This window comes from Leptodactylus fuscus, chromosome 7 (assembly GCF_031893055.1).
Source record: "Leptodactylus fuscus isolate aLepFus1 chromosome 7, aLepFus1.hap2, whole genome shotgun sequence".
NCBI lineage: Eukaryota > Metazoa > Chordata > Amphibia > Anura > Leptodactylidae > Leptodactylus > Leptodactylus fuscus.
The window spans coordinates 93,483,675-93,501,266 of NC_134271.1; the positions used below are offsets into that span (position 1 = coordinate 93,483,675).

General features: G+C 41.7%; 1 protein-coding gene across 2 annotated transcripts in view; it reads left to right on the top strand.

Moving 5' to 3' along the window:
• Positions 1-6,213: 6,213 nt before the first annotated feature.
• The window catches only part of SAMD4A (sterile alpha motif domain containing 4A), a 71,755-nt gene continuing 60,376 nt past the window's right edge, over positions 6,214-17,592 (top strand). For both annotated transcript variants that reach the window (XM_075282524.1, XM_075282525.1), the window contains exons 1-2: positions 6,214-6,372; positions 7,410-7,908. In XM_075282524.1, the coding sequence (XP_075138625.1) occupies positions 7,713-7,908 (196 nt within the window). In that variant the 5' untranslated portion in view covers positions 6,214-6,372; positions 7,410-7,712. The remainder of the gene's footprint in view (positions 6,373-7,409; positions 7,909-17,592) is intronic.

A 17,592-nucleotide genomic window follows, 5' to 3' on the forward strand; every position in this document is an offset into this window, starting at 1 on the left:
AGAAAACAGCATCAAGCATGTTGCATTCAACATGCCCACTACTTTGTTTTAAGGAGAGATAACCCACTACCATAGGAGCCTGGCAAAAGCTTACACTATATTCACATGAATGTCAGAATTGGCCGTGTGACGGACATTTTCTTCTAATAGCTGTCACACAGTCGCATCAATGTGAATGTGAATGCAGCCAGTCACTCAACCGATATTTTGATGGTCCATCAAAATATAGCTCATGCTCTATTTTTGTCTGTTTTCACAGTACCCTCCATACCATGATGTATACTTACTCCTCTCTACCTACAGAAAATGTGATTAACCCTTAAGTACTATCATGGTATCTATCATACACCACTATCCTACACATATCATTATGATAGACACCATGATAGTACTTAAGGGTTAAGCATGCATGTTAAAGAGAGTCAGAAGGAATAGCCAGCAGCAGAATGAGAGTTGGTTGCATTTCTTACCCCTTTGGTATAATTTTTATATTAATTAGCAAATGTTATTAATAGTGTCCTTATATAGGCAGTATAGGAAAAGTTACTATGGCATCTATGCTACTGCCTAACTAGGTAGATGTTCCATTCAGGATCCTGGGAAAGCTGGGTGCCAACTCCTATCAGAGGCATAAAGGTGGCAGCCAACTTTTGCAGAAAGGACTAAATACAAAGCCAGGAGAGGACGTGTGAAGGACTTAAATTTCGTGATGAGACTGTGTGCCCGGCCTTCCTTTCTGAGTCTATTCATGGTCCCTCTTTCCTCTCTAAACGTCCAATATAGGCTGCTACATTCTATATTTAGACACAAATCTGCCTGAGACTTCACACTGCCTTTTGGCCTCTCTATCATAGTCAACCACAACTACACCTAGCTTAGGCACATTCTGGTCCAAAAATCCCTTATACTATTGTCAAGTTTTGGTTGCTTCTGTGAGGCTGGGATCAGATGTCATTAGAATATCTTATAATTACACTAAAATATAACATTATATGGGATTTTCATTATTAGAAGAGACCCCCTCTTCATCCTTATTAGCCACGGCAGAGAACTGCTGCAAAGTGTGACCATCTTCAGCATTTATTCCATATCTGCTGAATGCCCTAAATGCCTGATAGATGGTGGTCTCTTCATTAGGGCTCTTACTTAGGCCTCTTGTAGACAACTGTGGCCGTGATCAGTGTGTTTTTCCTGGATAGCACACTGACCCATTCATTTCTATGGGCCCGTACACATGACCATGAATTACACAGTCTTTTGTGTGGGCTGAAAAATATAGAACAGGTCCTATTCCTGTCCTATGTTGCGTCCCTGCTTCTGTGGTTCCTATTCATTTCATAAAAGGGGCTGTGGAAGCATGGCCGGTGCACGGGCGTCACGTGGGTGATATCCACGTAACCACAGTGCGTCACCCATACCTTTAATTCACGGCCGTCGGGAAGCACACAGCTGTGTGCATCTTACCATTAAAATAAAGGTCTGTAGACCCCCATTTGACATTCTCCATCAACTTCAATGGAGAGGTGGTTGTGGCCCTCACCATTAAAGATGAAAAAACAGGTGAGCAGGTAGCTCTCCACTGAAGTGTATGGAAAATGCATTGACAAAGAAGCATACAAATGGGGACTCTCTTGAAAGTCTGTGGCTTCTATAGCATATCTTCTGAATACACCATAATGCCTAAAATACTCTTTTTAATAATCCTCCAGCCCCCATTGTCAACCATAGTATGATACAGGGCAACAGAAGGACAGCTCTACAAAGGGATGACCCTCAGCAAAGAGATCCCCATAGTCAAGATGCTGTTGTTGTGAATGATTGTGAAAGTTACTACTAGGCACACTTGTTTCCAATAGAATTACATATACTCCTGGTTATTACTGTGTGATCAGTCCCCGCAACAGCGTAGGGATCAATCAGCGTCATCTACTGCCAGGGGTGCCTGTTGTTAGGCAGCTGTCCAAACTTATTTGGGTGCTGAAAGTGATCTCTACCCCTTTGGTGACAAGGCATGCTGGGATCTGTATTTCTCAGCTCGTGAGCCAAAGATAGGGGGTCTAAATGATGAATCATCATAATTTGTGATAGTGTTTCTCTTTAAGACAGTGTATTATTCAGTATTCTATATTTAGTGCAGCCCTGATGTAAACCATTGTGTATATTGTGAAATACAATCCTGCTGACATTATAGAATTCACTCATGTGATAATATCCTGTATTTGGTTTTCTAACTTTATTTCCGCATTTAATAAACTTTTCTGGATCCATTCCTGTTTCTTTGAACTTTTTTTTGTTAAAGGGAAACTACAAATTTTTAAAACAATGTCCTATGAATAATATAATAAAAAGGTGATTTCAAAAGTGTTTTGGGCTAAAAATTTGGTGACTTATTCTAAGGATACAACATCAGATTGGAGGAAGTCTATCACCTAACACTGCTCTCCTCCTCCATGATCAACTGTTTTCAGTAGCTGATACACAGAGAATGGAGCGGGGTGCAGACAGCCATGTTCTCTGTGTAGTTGCTGAACTGAGTCACTGCAGCTTAGCTTCTATTCACTGCTAAGTGAATGGGATCTGATCTGCAGCAGTCTAGTCTGGTGACTACACAGAAAATGGACCTGTCTGCTTCAATCTCTGTGTATCAGCTGATCAGTAGGGGTGCTGGGTGATAGATTCTTGACCATTCTGATATTGATGGCCTATTTTTAGTGTAAGGTCCCACGTAGTGAGATGCACAGTAAAATAAAATGCACGCGGAAAAAACTTTCTGCCCTAATTATATCAATATGGAAAATGACAGCGTATCTGTAGGCAGGGGCGTGACTACCATAGAGGCAGCTGAGGCGGCTGCCACAGGGCCCGGGCCATTAGGGGGCCCGGTGACAGCCGCTACCGCTGCGTTTTTGTTTTATTTTTTTAAATTGACCGTTACGGGCCCTATTTACTTGCCGATCCTGGACATAATACTGTGTGCATGGGGCCACTATGGGGGATAATACTGTGTGCAGGGGCCACTAATGGACATAATACTGTGTGCAGGGCTTACTAAGGGACATAATAGAGTGTGGAGGAGGGGGTCGGTCGAGGTCTTCGGCGTCGGTGTCGGTTGGGGGGGGGGGCCATGTCTAAAGTTCGCCACGGGGCCCCGCCATTCCTAGTTACGCCACTGTCTGTAGGTATAGTTGACATGCTGCGATTTTGAAAAAATGCAAGCAGCCTTTTTCTGCAATGTGTGGATGGGATTAGCCACTTTGTAGGGTAATGAAAAACACAGTGTTTTTTTGCCACAGCGTTTTTGCCGTGGCGTTTCAGCCTCGACCTTAAATGTATTCTTAGATCATGAAAAATAACCAATATTTTCCATTAACATTCTATTAAAAAAATAAGGATCCAGTGAAGCATTATCACATTTAGTCACATAGCATGGCACAACTGTGGTACAACATTGTGCATTCCCACCTATGAAGGTAGTGCTGATGGCCACACATGCTCACTCATCGTCTCCACTGCTTTTCTCTGCATTCACCATTCACTGCAGGGCAGCCAATAGAAATAGCTTTCTGCCCTGCTAGTCAAGGAAGAGGGAAGAGTCTTTGCAGCAGCATGGCCGTATAGCTGTGAGGTCTTCTTCTGCAAGTAAGAATGGACCATACTGACATCTGCCAGAGGGGGAAGTAGACTGATACTATCCAGAGCCGTATCCAAACAGAACAGATTAGCAGTAGCAAACGGAAAACATAGAAGAAAAAAAAGGTATTTTTATGCTAGAAACATTCCACATGATTATTAACCATTTTTCTGGACTTTTGGAATGAAAAGGATTCCTAGGATTAACCTTTTAAAGTCAACAGGATCCTTTAGGAACTGTTGTGTTTCTTTGTTGATACAGAAGCCATGACCCATATCTGAATCATTCTGGAGTCCAGGAAAGGAAATACATTTATTTCTGCTTTATCATCCAGATTATTTTGCCTCTGATACAATGGCATATATTCTCAGATGTGAGCAGAAACAGTTATGATGGGTTTTCAGCCTCCACAGGATACGCCATTACTGTCTCTTAGATATGGGAGTCTGTTTACTGTTATAGTTCTGAAAATGGCTTCACATACTTTTTTCATCTGTTTTTGTAACTCCTATAGAAATGGAGAGAATTGCACAGGATCAACCACTTCTCTATATAAAGAAGCCTCAGAATGGGGGTGCCCAATCCTGACCTTAATATAGATGCAGGTCCCAGAAGTGGCCCTTCTATCTACAATTATTACATATCCCATGGATATGCCATAAATGTCTGAGGCGGGAAACCATCTTTCAATATAAAGGAAACACTGTTGACAAAACTGATACCTGTTGTCTACCTAGTGCGGGGCCTGAGGAGGACAGTGTATGACACTGGGAGCCTCTTTTGGGTCTCATGAACCTTTTCTTAAGCACTTAGGCACACTTCCTCACACTTGGCATAACACTAATTTTGACTGGTGTTCTTTTAACATCTCCTATTGAAATACATATACTTAGGCTAAAGCCCCATGTTGTGTAAACGCAGCTTTTTTGTTGCAGATTTTGTAAGCGGTTTTTGAGCCAAAGCCAGGAGTGGAGTGAGCAGTAGGTAGAAGTATAAGAACTTTCTATATATTTCCCATTCCTTTTGTAGCCATTCTTGACTTTGGCTCAAAAAACCGCAGCAAAATCTGCAACAAAAAAAGCTGCGTTTCCGCAGCGTGGGGTCTTAGCCTTAAAGGGAGTCAATTACCATGAACCCGCAGATAGGTTAGGGTCGCCTATATCAAATGGTGTTTTCTCCTTCTGAAATGGTGCCCAGGTTACCAAGATATCGCTGTTATTGGCAAAATGCAAATAAGCTCGTTGGAGTATTGCCACTTACCTCTATGGACCAATGGCAACACCCTGATTGATCCAAAGAGCTAATTTGCATATTGACATAAACAGTGATATCTTGCTAACGGAGGCACCGATTCACAAGTGGAAAACACTGTTTGAGCCAGGAGACATTAAACTAACTCTCTGTGAATTCCTCAGTATGATGAGTTCTGGGAGGGGGACTGGTTTCAATCAAGTGACTCAAGATCAGAACCTGCCCAGTCCCTCAAGTCCTGCATGAAGAAAGCTCTGGTCAAAATTTAAAAGGGCCTTTCATCACCTCCAAGTCTAGCTGCTGCTCCACTGATTCTGGAACAATTGGATTTTTTTCTCTAGACCTCGCCATTCATGAGCAATCAGTGCTGTAAGTTTTGATGTCTGATATGCTATTCAGGCTCTGTATTGTCAGGAGGGCAGTGTCAGGCAGCAGACAAGGGGTGTGATTCTGAGCTCTGACACTGGCTACCTGTGATTGGAGCTTTGACTCACACCCCCTGCCTGACACTGCCCTTCTGACAGTATAGAGGTTAAATAGCACATCAGGCATCAAAACTAACTGCGCTTCTTGCTCAGGAATGGTGGAGAGTAGAGAGAAAATTCCAACTGAGCTGGAATCAGTGAGGCAGCACCTATTAACAGACGCTAGGAACAAGAATTGGTGGAAGTAGTGAAATGTTCTCTTTAAGTAGAAGTCTCTGGACATTCCCTTTAAGAGCTTTGTGGTCACAAAGGTTTGAGGTTTCCAAATGAGTGGCCACTGTTTTGCCACCATTCCGGCCTATGGGGTGGGAGTGATTTCTGATGCTACTGAATCATCCATGAATGTAGGTCTGGTGATGGACAATTCTGCCCCACGTTGTCAATGATTCGCAAAGTGACACGCAGCAGTGACTAAAAATTGCAACATAAGCAACTTTTGTGCCATCCTGAGGTAAATACAGGTTGTTGTGATGTGGTGCCATGTTTGTGTCATGCCACAGAGAATGGGCATTACTATGAATACACTAGGAGATAAACGTGTCATGTATGAAGGACACTGAAAGAGTAGTGTGCAAAAAAGTGTTAAATAATGGTGTGTGTGGGGGGGGAGACATTTGCACACACTGACACACTCACAGGCACACTCAGCTTGCCCTCAGCCCACCCCACCCACTGTCCTCTGCGGTCTCCCCTCCCAAAAGCCTGACAGCAGCAGCAGCAGCGGCGGCTGCACAAGGAATGCGCCCCGCTCCTCCCAAGTGATCCCTTCTCTATTTTGGTGCCTCTCCCCCTCCTCCCTCTTCTCAGTGCCGAGCCCATGACGTAATGGTTTATGTTAATTATTAGCATGTGGGAAGCCTGGGCTGGCGCTTCCCAGCCTCACAGTCTCTGCAAGTGAGGGAGGGAGCACAGAGCCTGCAAGTCAACATGGCAAAGCCCACGGAGGGAGAGCAACAGCACCTCTAGCTCCAGCACAGGATCCCTGGTGCAATGCACTTGGTGCAGGTAGGTGCTGGGGAGGGGGAGGTGACTGGCCAGGGAGACCCCCACTCATCTATGGGAAGCTGCAACACTCTATTACTGGGCTACATGATGTGTTGAGTTCCATAGGAAACTGCTAGATTATATCCAGTGTGTATGTAGTCTGCTGTATCACTTGTGTGGGGAGAGAATGGAGATCTGCAATCCTGGCTACTGGATGGTGTGATGGTGACTTCCCCAATTTACTGCAGATCTGATGTTGTGTATTCCAGAATCTATATCCTCTAGCCATAGAGCTGTAATATCTGTATATTTCTCCGTATAGTCCGCAAGCCATGTGAAGCTCACAGCTGAGATGTCTATATTTCATGCTGTAGTGTAATCTGTTGCGCTGCTGTCTGATACCTCATTGACTGACACCTATGAATACATGCAGGGTTGCCCTGACACAGGAAATCAACTTTTCCCCCCGTTTTTGCAGTCACCCAGGGGTATTTTTATTTATTTTTTACTGCATTAATATAACGGTAGTCCATTTATCACTGACCGTCGATCAGGACAGGGGTGATGCGTAGATTAACCCATTCACTAAATTCCATACAACAGTTGGTTCCGTTTTTTGCTACAAAATTGCTTGCGGATGGATGCTGGAGGCTTAGGGGATCTGTCATTGGAGGGAATTTGACTGGTTAGTGTGAAATATCTGATGATGCTTGATGCAGATGCTGTTAAATACTCTGCCTTGGTGAGTAAATAGTTAAATTTGATTTAATCACTGCACCAAATAGGAAAAGATAGATTTTCAGCTCGTTTTGAGGTTGTATGAAACCATTGTGAGCTCTCGCCCTCCTCTGTCAGGGGTTAAGGTCTTGGACATGGCAGAAAGTAGCGGTTTGTTGGACTGCAGATGTTAACTCTTGAGGAAAATGAATAGAGTACTTTAACTTGAAACATTCCCCGGTCTGATCTTCGAGTCGACTGTAGTGTAGCGAGGTTTGGATTGCATTGAGTCACAGGTTTTCTTGCAGAGTATGTGTCACATCAGTGTCTTATTTTCACAGTTGTGAACATTGACTTGGAATGCGGGTGTGGAAGAGTCCGAGAGAGAACCCAAAGGGACGTCAGATCTGGAAAAACACTACCCAGGACACCAGCAAAACCAGAAAACAAGTATGCCTGAAGTGGATAATACAACTATAGATTAACTTGTACCAACATTATTTACATTCAGTGATAGAGCCATCCGTGTATAAGAAATATTACAATTTTTTTTTTTTTTTCCAAAAAAAAAATTCTCCATTTTACCAGTTTTTCATTTTACATCTCCAAACTTCTCTGCGGATCCTGTAAATCTTCCTCTCATCATGATGTTTCGGGATCAAGTTGGAATGCTATCTGGTTGGTTTAAAGGCTGGAATGAATGCGAACAAACTGTTGCACTGCTCTCTCTGTTGAAAAGGGTTAGCAGGACCCAAGCCAGATTCTTACAGATCTGCTTGGAGCATTCCTTGGTAGACTGTACAGAACTGCACATACTTGAAGGGGAAGCCAACAATCCCGGTAAGTTTTGATTTAGGAAATGCAGCGTATAATGTTATGCAATCTGGCCATATGTGCTATAATTGGGTACTTCACACCTCTCTGTAGATACGTGCTTTTCTTCATGAAATGGGTGAAGCCCATCTATTATCAAAGCCACTGCCAATCCCTTTACATAATGATGGAAAATAAATGCCAGGTCTATATAACTTTTTTTTCTGCAGCACAGCCAATGTCACCGAAGCACAAGCTTATGGCCTATTAGCAGCAGACTGTAACTTTGGTATGACTTTATACTGGTGCAACTTTTCCCATTTATTTCGGTGGGACACAGCCTAAATCGCTTGACTATTATTAAATCTGTATATCCACCTGTGGTCAGAATCGGATGGTTATGGCTCACTCTGGTATGAAATAATATTAATCATAGAATTGAGCACTTGCAACCCAGGAAAATAGTCTACAGTGATGTTGGGGGGAGGAGGCAGGGAGAACTTTAAATTTGTTTCTAGAATAACATCTATTTTCTTCATATGATAATATTTTAAAGATTGCAGTTGGGGTGGATAAGCCTCAGGGGCCATGTGGCCAATGTGCTTAGAAATTTGCTTGGATACTTTTTGGTGGTATTGTACAATGAAAGGGTGGTCCATACAGTTTCTAAAGCCTACAGTAATGTGATTGTCCATCTTCTTCTGGGGTTCCTTGTGGTTCCTAGCTGATCCTACTATGTGAAGAATTTTTCTCAGTAGATGCACATATGTGATTCTGTCTGATAATGACTATTTGCATTAGTTATCATGGTGGAATCAGAAAAGACCACATTGACTGTGTATAGCCACAATAATAGTGGACAGCACTGTAGGTTGGTAATATGGAGAACCAAAGTGGTTTGCCCATTGTATATTAAAGGGAAACTCTCCATGAATGTGGTATCCGAGCTGGAGCAGCTGAGCTGATGATGGGCATGTGTTGTTGTCATCCCCATGTTGTGCTAACATGGGCATCACGGTTAGTTCCCTTTTGAGGACTTATTCATTTATCAGTCTGGATCATAAATAACTGACCATTAAAAGGAACGTTTCACCTTGAACATACTGTCGCATATTCCAGCAGCCTGGTATAGAGGAGGGGGAGGCGGCGGCGCTGTGTTGATAAATGTATAGTTTAAGGGAAAAAATTCAGTATAACATGGTAGCTGGTTACTTACATCCTTGCTCTTCTGTGCCTAGTAGTCCAGTGGGTGGCACTATAGCCATCTTTATTGGCACAGAGGCTGCCAAACATTGGGTAAAACCACCCACTGGACTATTAAGGCCAAAACCAACAGGAATTTAAAAAATAAATTACAAAAAAACCTGATTGTTCTGTTCCTCCTGCACTACATACACCATACTGTCAACAAATCAGATTGTATGTTCAATGTAACCGATTCCCTTTAATGGCTAGTGAATTACGAGCTGGACTAACCACAAAATGGGGGTTACCCAAGAATGTTTATATTTTTAGAGAGTGTGTAGATAATGCATTCAACTAAATTGGTTGCTATGGACAATTGCTCCACTATTTTTTTTACACTAGTTTTGATCCACCGCTCTGTCTTACAAGTATATGATTTCCATATTGCAAACACGTAGTGAAAATAACCAAGGAGCATTGACATTGTGGCAATGCTGCCGCTGTATTTGTGTGAGGCCATGACGATCTTCCTTCCTTTGTGCGCCATTGTTTTTCGTTGTCCTTTTCATTATTGTACTCCTTTTTATATACTTGAACTGTACTAGAATGAATGATTGACTTTTTTTTTTTTTTTTTTTCTTGCTCTCTTGCAGTTTCTTCTAGAATAACTCAGTCAGATCACGTAGAGTCTGGATTTTGTAGGCTTTTTGGCAAGGTAGCTAGTTTCATTTTAAGTAACATGCAGCATGAGCGGATAATTAATTTGCTGTGCAATTTATTTTCTGCCATGTGTTTAACCTGGTCGCTGCTCAGCTGGATTCATGTGGCTAGCAGTGGATTTTTCTATCGTCTAAATCAAACATTTTCTTGGGTGTAGAGGGGATTATTAGAATTTTTTAGTTTGCATTAATTTATACACATACTCAGGGGTAAAGGCAGAAGGATTTGCATTGTGGTCTATATGTTCACCACACCTTATGAAACGCAGTGTGTAGAAGAGTGGATTTGTGTTCTACTGTAATAGGTAAAATTCCTCAGGCCTGGCTGCAGCACCATATTCAATGCTGCTCCCAGTGTTTGCACAGAGAGAAGAATGCAGGGGCTTATTCCAGCTGTTTCCTATTAGACACTGCAAGAATTGGCAGCTGTTTTTCCTGCCAGTTAAAAAAGGTCAGAAGCTCTGGGCATACTGGTGGCTCTATGTAGGAGATCTAAAATCTAGTAATATCATTTTGTTTGTTTGTTTTTTTTTTGTTTTTCATTACCAGTATGGCAAGGTTGTATTGGATGTGAATGATAAAATATTTCTAGCCAGTCTGTATTATTACATGGCAACAACTGTGTTAAAATGTTAATAACTTTTTTGACATCAAGAGTATATGAGTTTTTAGATGGCCTAGCTTCTGCAAGGGACTGTTCATGAAGGTTGCACCATCATACTACTGTCAGCTGACGCAGCTGTATTGGAGCCCAGTTGGTTTTCCTGAGGTCAGTGCATTCTCAACTTCTAAATATACTTGATGCAGTGGAACAAGTAGAATACTGTTTTAATCCAGGCCCTTATGTGAGTGAGCTTTTTTAGAATATATATATATATATATATATATATATATATATATATATATATATATATATATATATATATATATATATATATATAACTATTCTCTTATAGTTTCTACAGATGATCCACTGTCTTAAACCCCCCCCCCCTCCCTGCCCTTCCCCAGAGGGTCTCTCTGACAAATCGTGAAGGTTGATTGATGGGGATCGACCATGTAGCCCAGAAAATTCTTTTGTGCAGTTATTTTATATTTGTCAATGTAAAAGCATTGTAGCTAAACTATATAAAGAAAAATAAGTATACTGTTCTGTATAAGGTTGAAAGGGCACTGTGTCTTCTTCTCCTTATCAATCCTCACAATGTTTCAGCTTCCAAAACTGCATTAAAAAACTTTAAATGTACATCCTTAACAATATGGCAGCCATTGCCACTTTAGGGTATCAACCATCTCTTGCTGAAACTGGAATACCAGATAAATGTGAATAAAAGTGGATAATTCGTTGCACCTTTCAGGAAGCTTTCCTATAGTCCAAGTCACTTTCCTGCAGCACTTTCCTTAATCTTTTGCTCTGCTTGGACTATCTGTCTGCAATGGGGCCTGAGGATAGCAATCTTTGCCATTGATTGACAAATCCTTGTGCCCACTCATTAAAGGGAATTTGGTGCTTATCTATATACATAGCAGTGTAGGAGAACGTGAGGTTCATGTCCTCTGTCTGATCTATGTCATGTGTAAATGGCCATGTATACACAGTATAACATGTTTTTCTTTGTTGCATCACTGTATTTGCCCAGTAACCTGTTGAAACCTACCAGCTTATAAAGCTGATGTTGCTGCAGTGATCTCTGCATATCTTTTTTTTTTTTTTTTTTGTGTCTTTCTTAATGTTACATTTTTATTTTCATACAAGTTGTGATATGTAGATCGAATTAGAAATTATGTAAAGTGGTAGAAACCACATCCCACAATAACGGCCTTAGATGGGAGGCTGTGGCTAAGTGCTCACTCCCAATGGGCCGTCTAAGTGTGCTTTTATACTGCTTATGGGCATGCATCTTGTTGGTATGTTGCAATGATGAAGAATTTTATCAGGGATTTGCATACTTTGCTCTGATTTTGATGACTCTCTTCGCTACTGATTTTGTGCCATTTTCTTTTTAAAGGGGTTTCCAATGTTATACAGTTATCCCCTATCAATAGGATTATAGGTGGGGGAGGGGGGCATGATTGGTAGGGACTCGGCCACTGGGGTTCCCAATAATCCTGAGAACAGGGCTCTGGTTCTCATCATGATAGCATGGGAAATGCTCTGCCACTCCATTTATTATATATACAAATACTAGAGATGGCTGATCTCTGTGCTCCATCTCTGGCACTCCCATAGAGCATGAATGAAGCGACAAGGTGCATACTCTGCCTCCCACTCACAGGATGAAAGCAGAACTCTCAGAACCGGAGCCCTGTGGTTGGGATCAGTGGCAGTCCCAGCAATCAAAGCCCCTCTGATGAAGCTGTCCCCTATCCTATTGATGTAGGATAACTTGGTACAACCCCTTTAAAGGTTTTATCCATAGAAAGTAAATATTCCCCTGTGACACTGTCATAAGAAAACAAATGCTTCCATACTCTTCCCTCTTTGCTATTCCTGGCACTGTGGGATGGTGTCATCAACTCTAACTTTGGCCAGTCACAGGCAATTGTGATTGGTTCAAGGTGGAGTTAGTGATGTCTTCCAGCAGCGCCATTAACATGGACCACAAAGGAGAACTGGAACCGCTCCTCTGTAACAGGGGAATGAGGAGAGGTGAGTATGGCTCTTCTTGTTTTTGGTATGACTACTCTTGCCACCAGTAAAGTTTAATTTCTCTGGATAACCCCCCTTATAAATATTGCTAATTCATTAGCCTTCTTTGACCTAGTATTTTCTGGAAAGCGCAATGATTCTTGTAAATGGACAGACTTATTTTCACCCATCAACTGTGCAGCAGGCAATGTTTTTTTTTTGAGCAGCTCAAGGTACAGCCTTTGATGCTACAGCCTTATACCTTGTAGTCATGCCAGGTGGAAAGTCTCCTATAAAAAGCCTTTTCCACACCTTTCATGTCTCAAGTTCCGTTCCAACTGTTACTGCCACCCATCATGCAGAGTGTTAGTGTTACTCTCTAGTTGGAACCCAGGATTTACCCGAAAACTAGTTTATAAAATTTAGCTCACATTGGTCTCCCTTACCTAGATACACACTTGTACAAGGAAACTACTGCCACTGGACCACTCCTCACACTTGGTTGCTGAGCATCCTAATAGCGTCAAGTACAGCAAAGTTCAACCGCAGTTTCTTGTATGTCTAAGGGTGCATTCACATGGAAGAAAATGGTGCTGAATTTGGTGTGGAATCCACCTCAGATTCAGCGCTTTGAAAAAAGCCTCCCATTGACTTCAATGGGATGGTGTCTCCATGATTTAGTTTTGGCATGACACAGGACTCATGGTAACGCTCACTTTTTCTTTTTTTCTTGTCTGGACAATCGTTCTTAGAGGTTTCTTTTCTGTAAGAAAATTGTCAAGGACAGACTGGCATTTTGCAGAAACTACAAGCATTGGACTACAGAGGCTTGGGATAAAGCTAAGACCCCATGTTGTGGAAACACAGCTTTTTTGTTGCAGATTTTGTTGTGTTTTTTTTTAAGCCAAAGCCAAGAATGGCCCCGTTCAGACTTTTTTTGGGGCACCAGAAAGTATAGAGAAGAAACGGTAAGCACTGCTATTAATCCTGTGTAGCGTTGATTTTCATCCAGGGGAAAGAGCTCACTCACAACTTATCCTTAGGAAATTGCCATTAATAAGGAATGATATCTAAACTTAATCCAAAAGTAACATCTCCAAATGATCCAGAAGCAATCTGATGAACAATACCTTTTCCAGTATGATTTGGGAACCATGTCATAAGGCAAAATGATAACAAAGTGGCTCGGTGAACAAAACCTTGACCTTTTGAGTCTATGGCCAGGAAACTCCCCAGATCTCAATCCCATTGAGAACATGTGGTCCAGCTTCAAAAAGCAAGTAAACCAATAAAAATACAAATTGTGATGAACTCCAAGCACTGATACAGTATTGCTATCAGTCAGGATTAGGCCCAGAAGCTCATATCCTGTACAACCAGGGTAAACTGCAGAAGTCTTGAAAAATAAGAGTAAACCCTAATATTGAGTCTGTGCATAAACTTAATGTATCTTTCTATAAAAAAATCTTATAACTGTATTCAGTAAACAGAAAAACTACAAAATCTAAAAAACACCAAAGCTGCAAACCATGTAAAAACCAAGATTTGTCAGTTTCAAAACTCATGGCCACGACTATACAGTACAGTACTATACAGTAATCTGTATAAAATATATATTCTCATTCTAGGATATCCTGTTCAGGCTCGAGCGTCAGTAGTTCATACAGTATTCTCACTAAAGGTTTTCTTATAAAGGATCACAACGTGAAGTAATCTATGCCGCTACTGGCTCTTTTACTGTTACGCAGGGTTTTTGATGGTGTAATTTATTTTCATCTGTTGTTGACTCATAATCTATGGGGGATAGGCTGAGTCATGCATACATTGATCTGTAGGTGCACTGTTGCAAGCAGATTTAGAAAAGGGATGAAAGTAGAATTATTTAAAGTTTGTTCACTGCTACGACTTAAAGGGATATGCCCAGGGCTGGCTGGCTATGACCTAAATCAAAATCACCATTAATGGAATATTTTGCCTATTATGATAAATGGCTAATTGAATATTTTAGGACCCTCTCCTTTTTTACATACCACATCCCCTCTTTATGTTTCACACAATCACATTGAATTTTGTCCTCCCTTATTCACATATCTGCAATCCTGCATGGATAGCGCACAGTTGTGGTATATCCTTTAGCCAATGGCAGTGTGAGACAGCATGGTATGAATGGAAAAATAATTGATATGCGCAAGATAGGGGAGTTCTATCCAGGTTTTTAAAAGGACATGGGACAAGTTAGGGACAGAACTGCCTCATACACCCTTATGGTATGTATGCTTGCAGCAATTGATCAAGATCAGATTGGCCACTAGACATTTTGACGAGATGTGATGCAAGGTTTGGCCACTATTGACATTGAAAGCTGGGGTGTATATACAACCACTAGGCATTATACATTAAAGGCAGTGGCGTAAGTACTGCTGTGCCCCACTTAAAAAAAAAAAAAAAAAAAAAAAAAAAAAAGGGGGCCATTACCTGCTGGAGTAACCCCCAACAGGCAATGGGCCCTATTTACTTACCAATCCCTGTTCCTGCTCATGGGCACCTCCACTTCCCCTGCTGCCCTCCAGCAGGCCCCATGCATGTCATATCCTGTCGCTGTGGCCCCCTGGAGGGAAGAAGGAGAAATGGAGGCATAAGCCACAACAAAGATCTGTAAGTAAGGCCGTGGGCCCACGGCAAGAGTATTTGGTCGTATCCCAACACATACCGCTATAATTGTACTCTAGGGTCTCCTCAGGAGTAATTATCGGAGGCCCAGGGGAGGTGAGAACATAAAAACCAGTGTTACTCACCTCTCTGTTCCACTGTAGCAATGTTACATGTTAGGTTAGCATCGCAATGCATGATGACACTGGTGTAACTTGCGTCTGTGACCTCATTGAAGAGGACCGGAAAAAAAAAAAAAAAAAGCTGTCGCGGTGGAGCCCAGGAAAAGTGAGTGCCACTGTTTTTTTTTATTTTTGTTACCTCCCCTTGTGCCTGACCAGAGTATAATAATACTTTTGTGGGAGGTGTACCCCAATTTTTTTCCATATTTGCCGCTAACACTGTTGGGGCCACTGTGGGACATGGATTTTTGCAAAAAAAAAAAGTGACCGAAAACACCTAGCTTTTTTTTTTTTTTTTTTTTTACAGTCCATTCACTTTAGGGGAGGGGAAAACCGCCTCGCGTTTTCTGAAGCAGTTTTTACCAAAAACTGCTCCAGAAAATGCCTAAAGTCAAAAAACGGCTTCCTAATTAGGAAGTGTTTTTTATTTGTTTTTGTTTTTCGGGACCAAAGTGGAGCAAAACCGTTTCATAATCATTTGAGTATTTACTGATGTGTTGCATGCAATAACAAGAAAAATCTTAACCATTCAGTCGCCTCTAGCTGCCTTCTCTAATATATGCTACATTAGAAATATACACCTACAGGCTATTCCTGAACTTTAGGAGACCTGGAGATGTGCAGATACCAAGGATCACATCTCTGTAGTGTCAGCATAAGGGTTTACGTTATCTGGTTATAATCTTAATATTGTGCAGCTTCATATCACTCTTGCCCCACCATAATACCTCTTCTTATACCTAGCCTACTACTGGTGTACATAATGAATATATTGGAGAGAGAGAACAAACCAGTCTCCACTCTTCCTTCCCCTGCCTTTCTATTGGCATCACTGCTTTGTAATAATAGCTATGGTGCCTTAGTATGGCATGTGACTGCTGTGGCAACTGATTGTTTACAAGTAGGCTGTAATACCTTTCACTTACTCCCTCCTTACACCAACGTCACAGGTACCAGTCACAGACCTCAGTGCTCAAGAACTGGCCACGTACTTCAAAGGCAAAATTGACAATATCTACCAGGAAATAGCAGTATCAGTCCCCTTTCCTCCCTTGCGCCTTATTGTAAACTTTCATTATTTGATTCCCAAGAAGTCTCCCAACATCTTTCTTATTCTCGCCCTACTACTGCACAAATGATCCTATTGCATCCCCTACTGTTATAATTCATCTTACTAAAATTTTTAACCGCTTAACTAGAATCTTTCCCTCCTCCTTCAAACATGCTGTCATAACCCCACTACTGAAAAACCCTCCCTCGCTAAAAACCGCTATCTCGCTAACTCTCTTCTCGACCCCTTACAATCCTGTGTACATGCGCTACACTCTACAGAAACGGCCCTCACAAAAGTCTCCAATGATCTTCTTTTGGCTATATGTAAAGGGAGCTATTCACTGCTTATTTTTCTGGATCTCTCAGGAGCAATTGACACTGTAGACCATCCACTCCTTACTATACTCCGCTCTGTTGGCTTCAGTGACACCGCTCTCTTTATTAGTTTTTTTTTCCACATCATTCTCTGGTGCTTTTTCTTTTCCTCTTCTTGCTGTTGGGGTTACTCGGGGCTTGCTCCGTCCTGACCCCCTTCTTCTCTCTGTACACAGCTCTAATTGGACAAACCATCATCAGATTTGGCTTTCAATACCATCTTTATGCTGATGATACCCAACAATATAGAGTACCTCATCCCATGACATAACCCGTGCACAACTACAGAAGACCAGTGACTGTCTCCCTGTCTCTAACATTATGTCTTCTCTTTATCTTAAACTGGATCTTTCAGAAACTGTTCTTCTTGTGTTCCTCCATATATGAATCAACCTCACCCTGATGTCTCCATTCCTGTCTGCAGTCTTACTATTACACCAAGGCAGCATGCCCGCTGTCTGTTGTATTTGACTCACATCTCGCCTTCACCCCACATATTCAGACCCTTTCACACTCTTGTTACCTGCACCTCAAAAACTTCATTGTCGCTCTGATTCTCTCTCCTCTTCACTATGGCAATTCTCTTCTAATTGGGCCTCGTCTTACTAAACTCTCCCTTCTACAGTCTGCCCTGAATGCAGCTGCATGGCTCCTTTTTCTGTCAAACCGGCACCCATATGTATCTACCTTGTCAGTCGTGACATTGGTTGCTCATCCACAACAACATACAATATAAAATTATCATGCTGTCCCACAGATCCATCCATAGTGCCACATCCCCCTATATCTTCTAATTATGCTGATAGAACCCCATATATGTGGGAATAGACTTTAAAAAGGCTATTCAGGCACCGCTAAAGTTATATTAAACTACCCTCCCCTGTTTTAAAATAAAACCCTAAAATAGAATATGTTAATC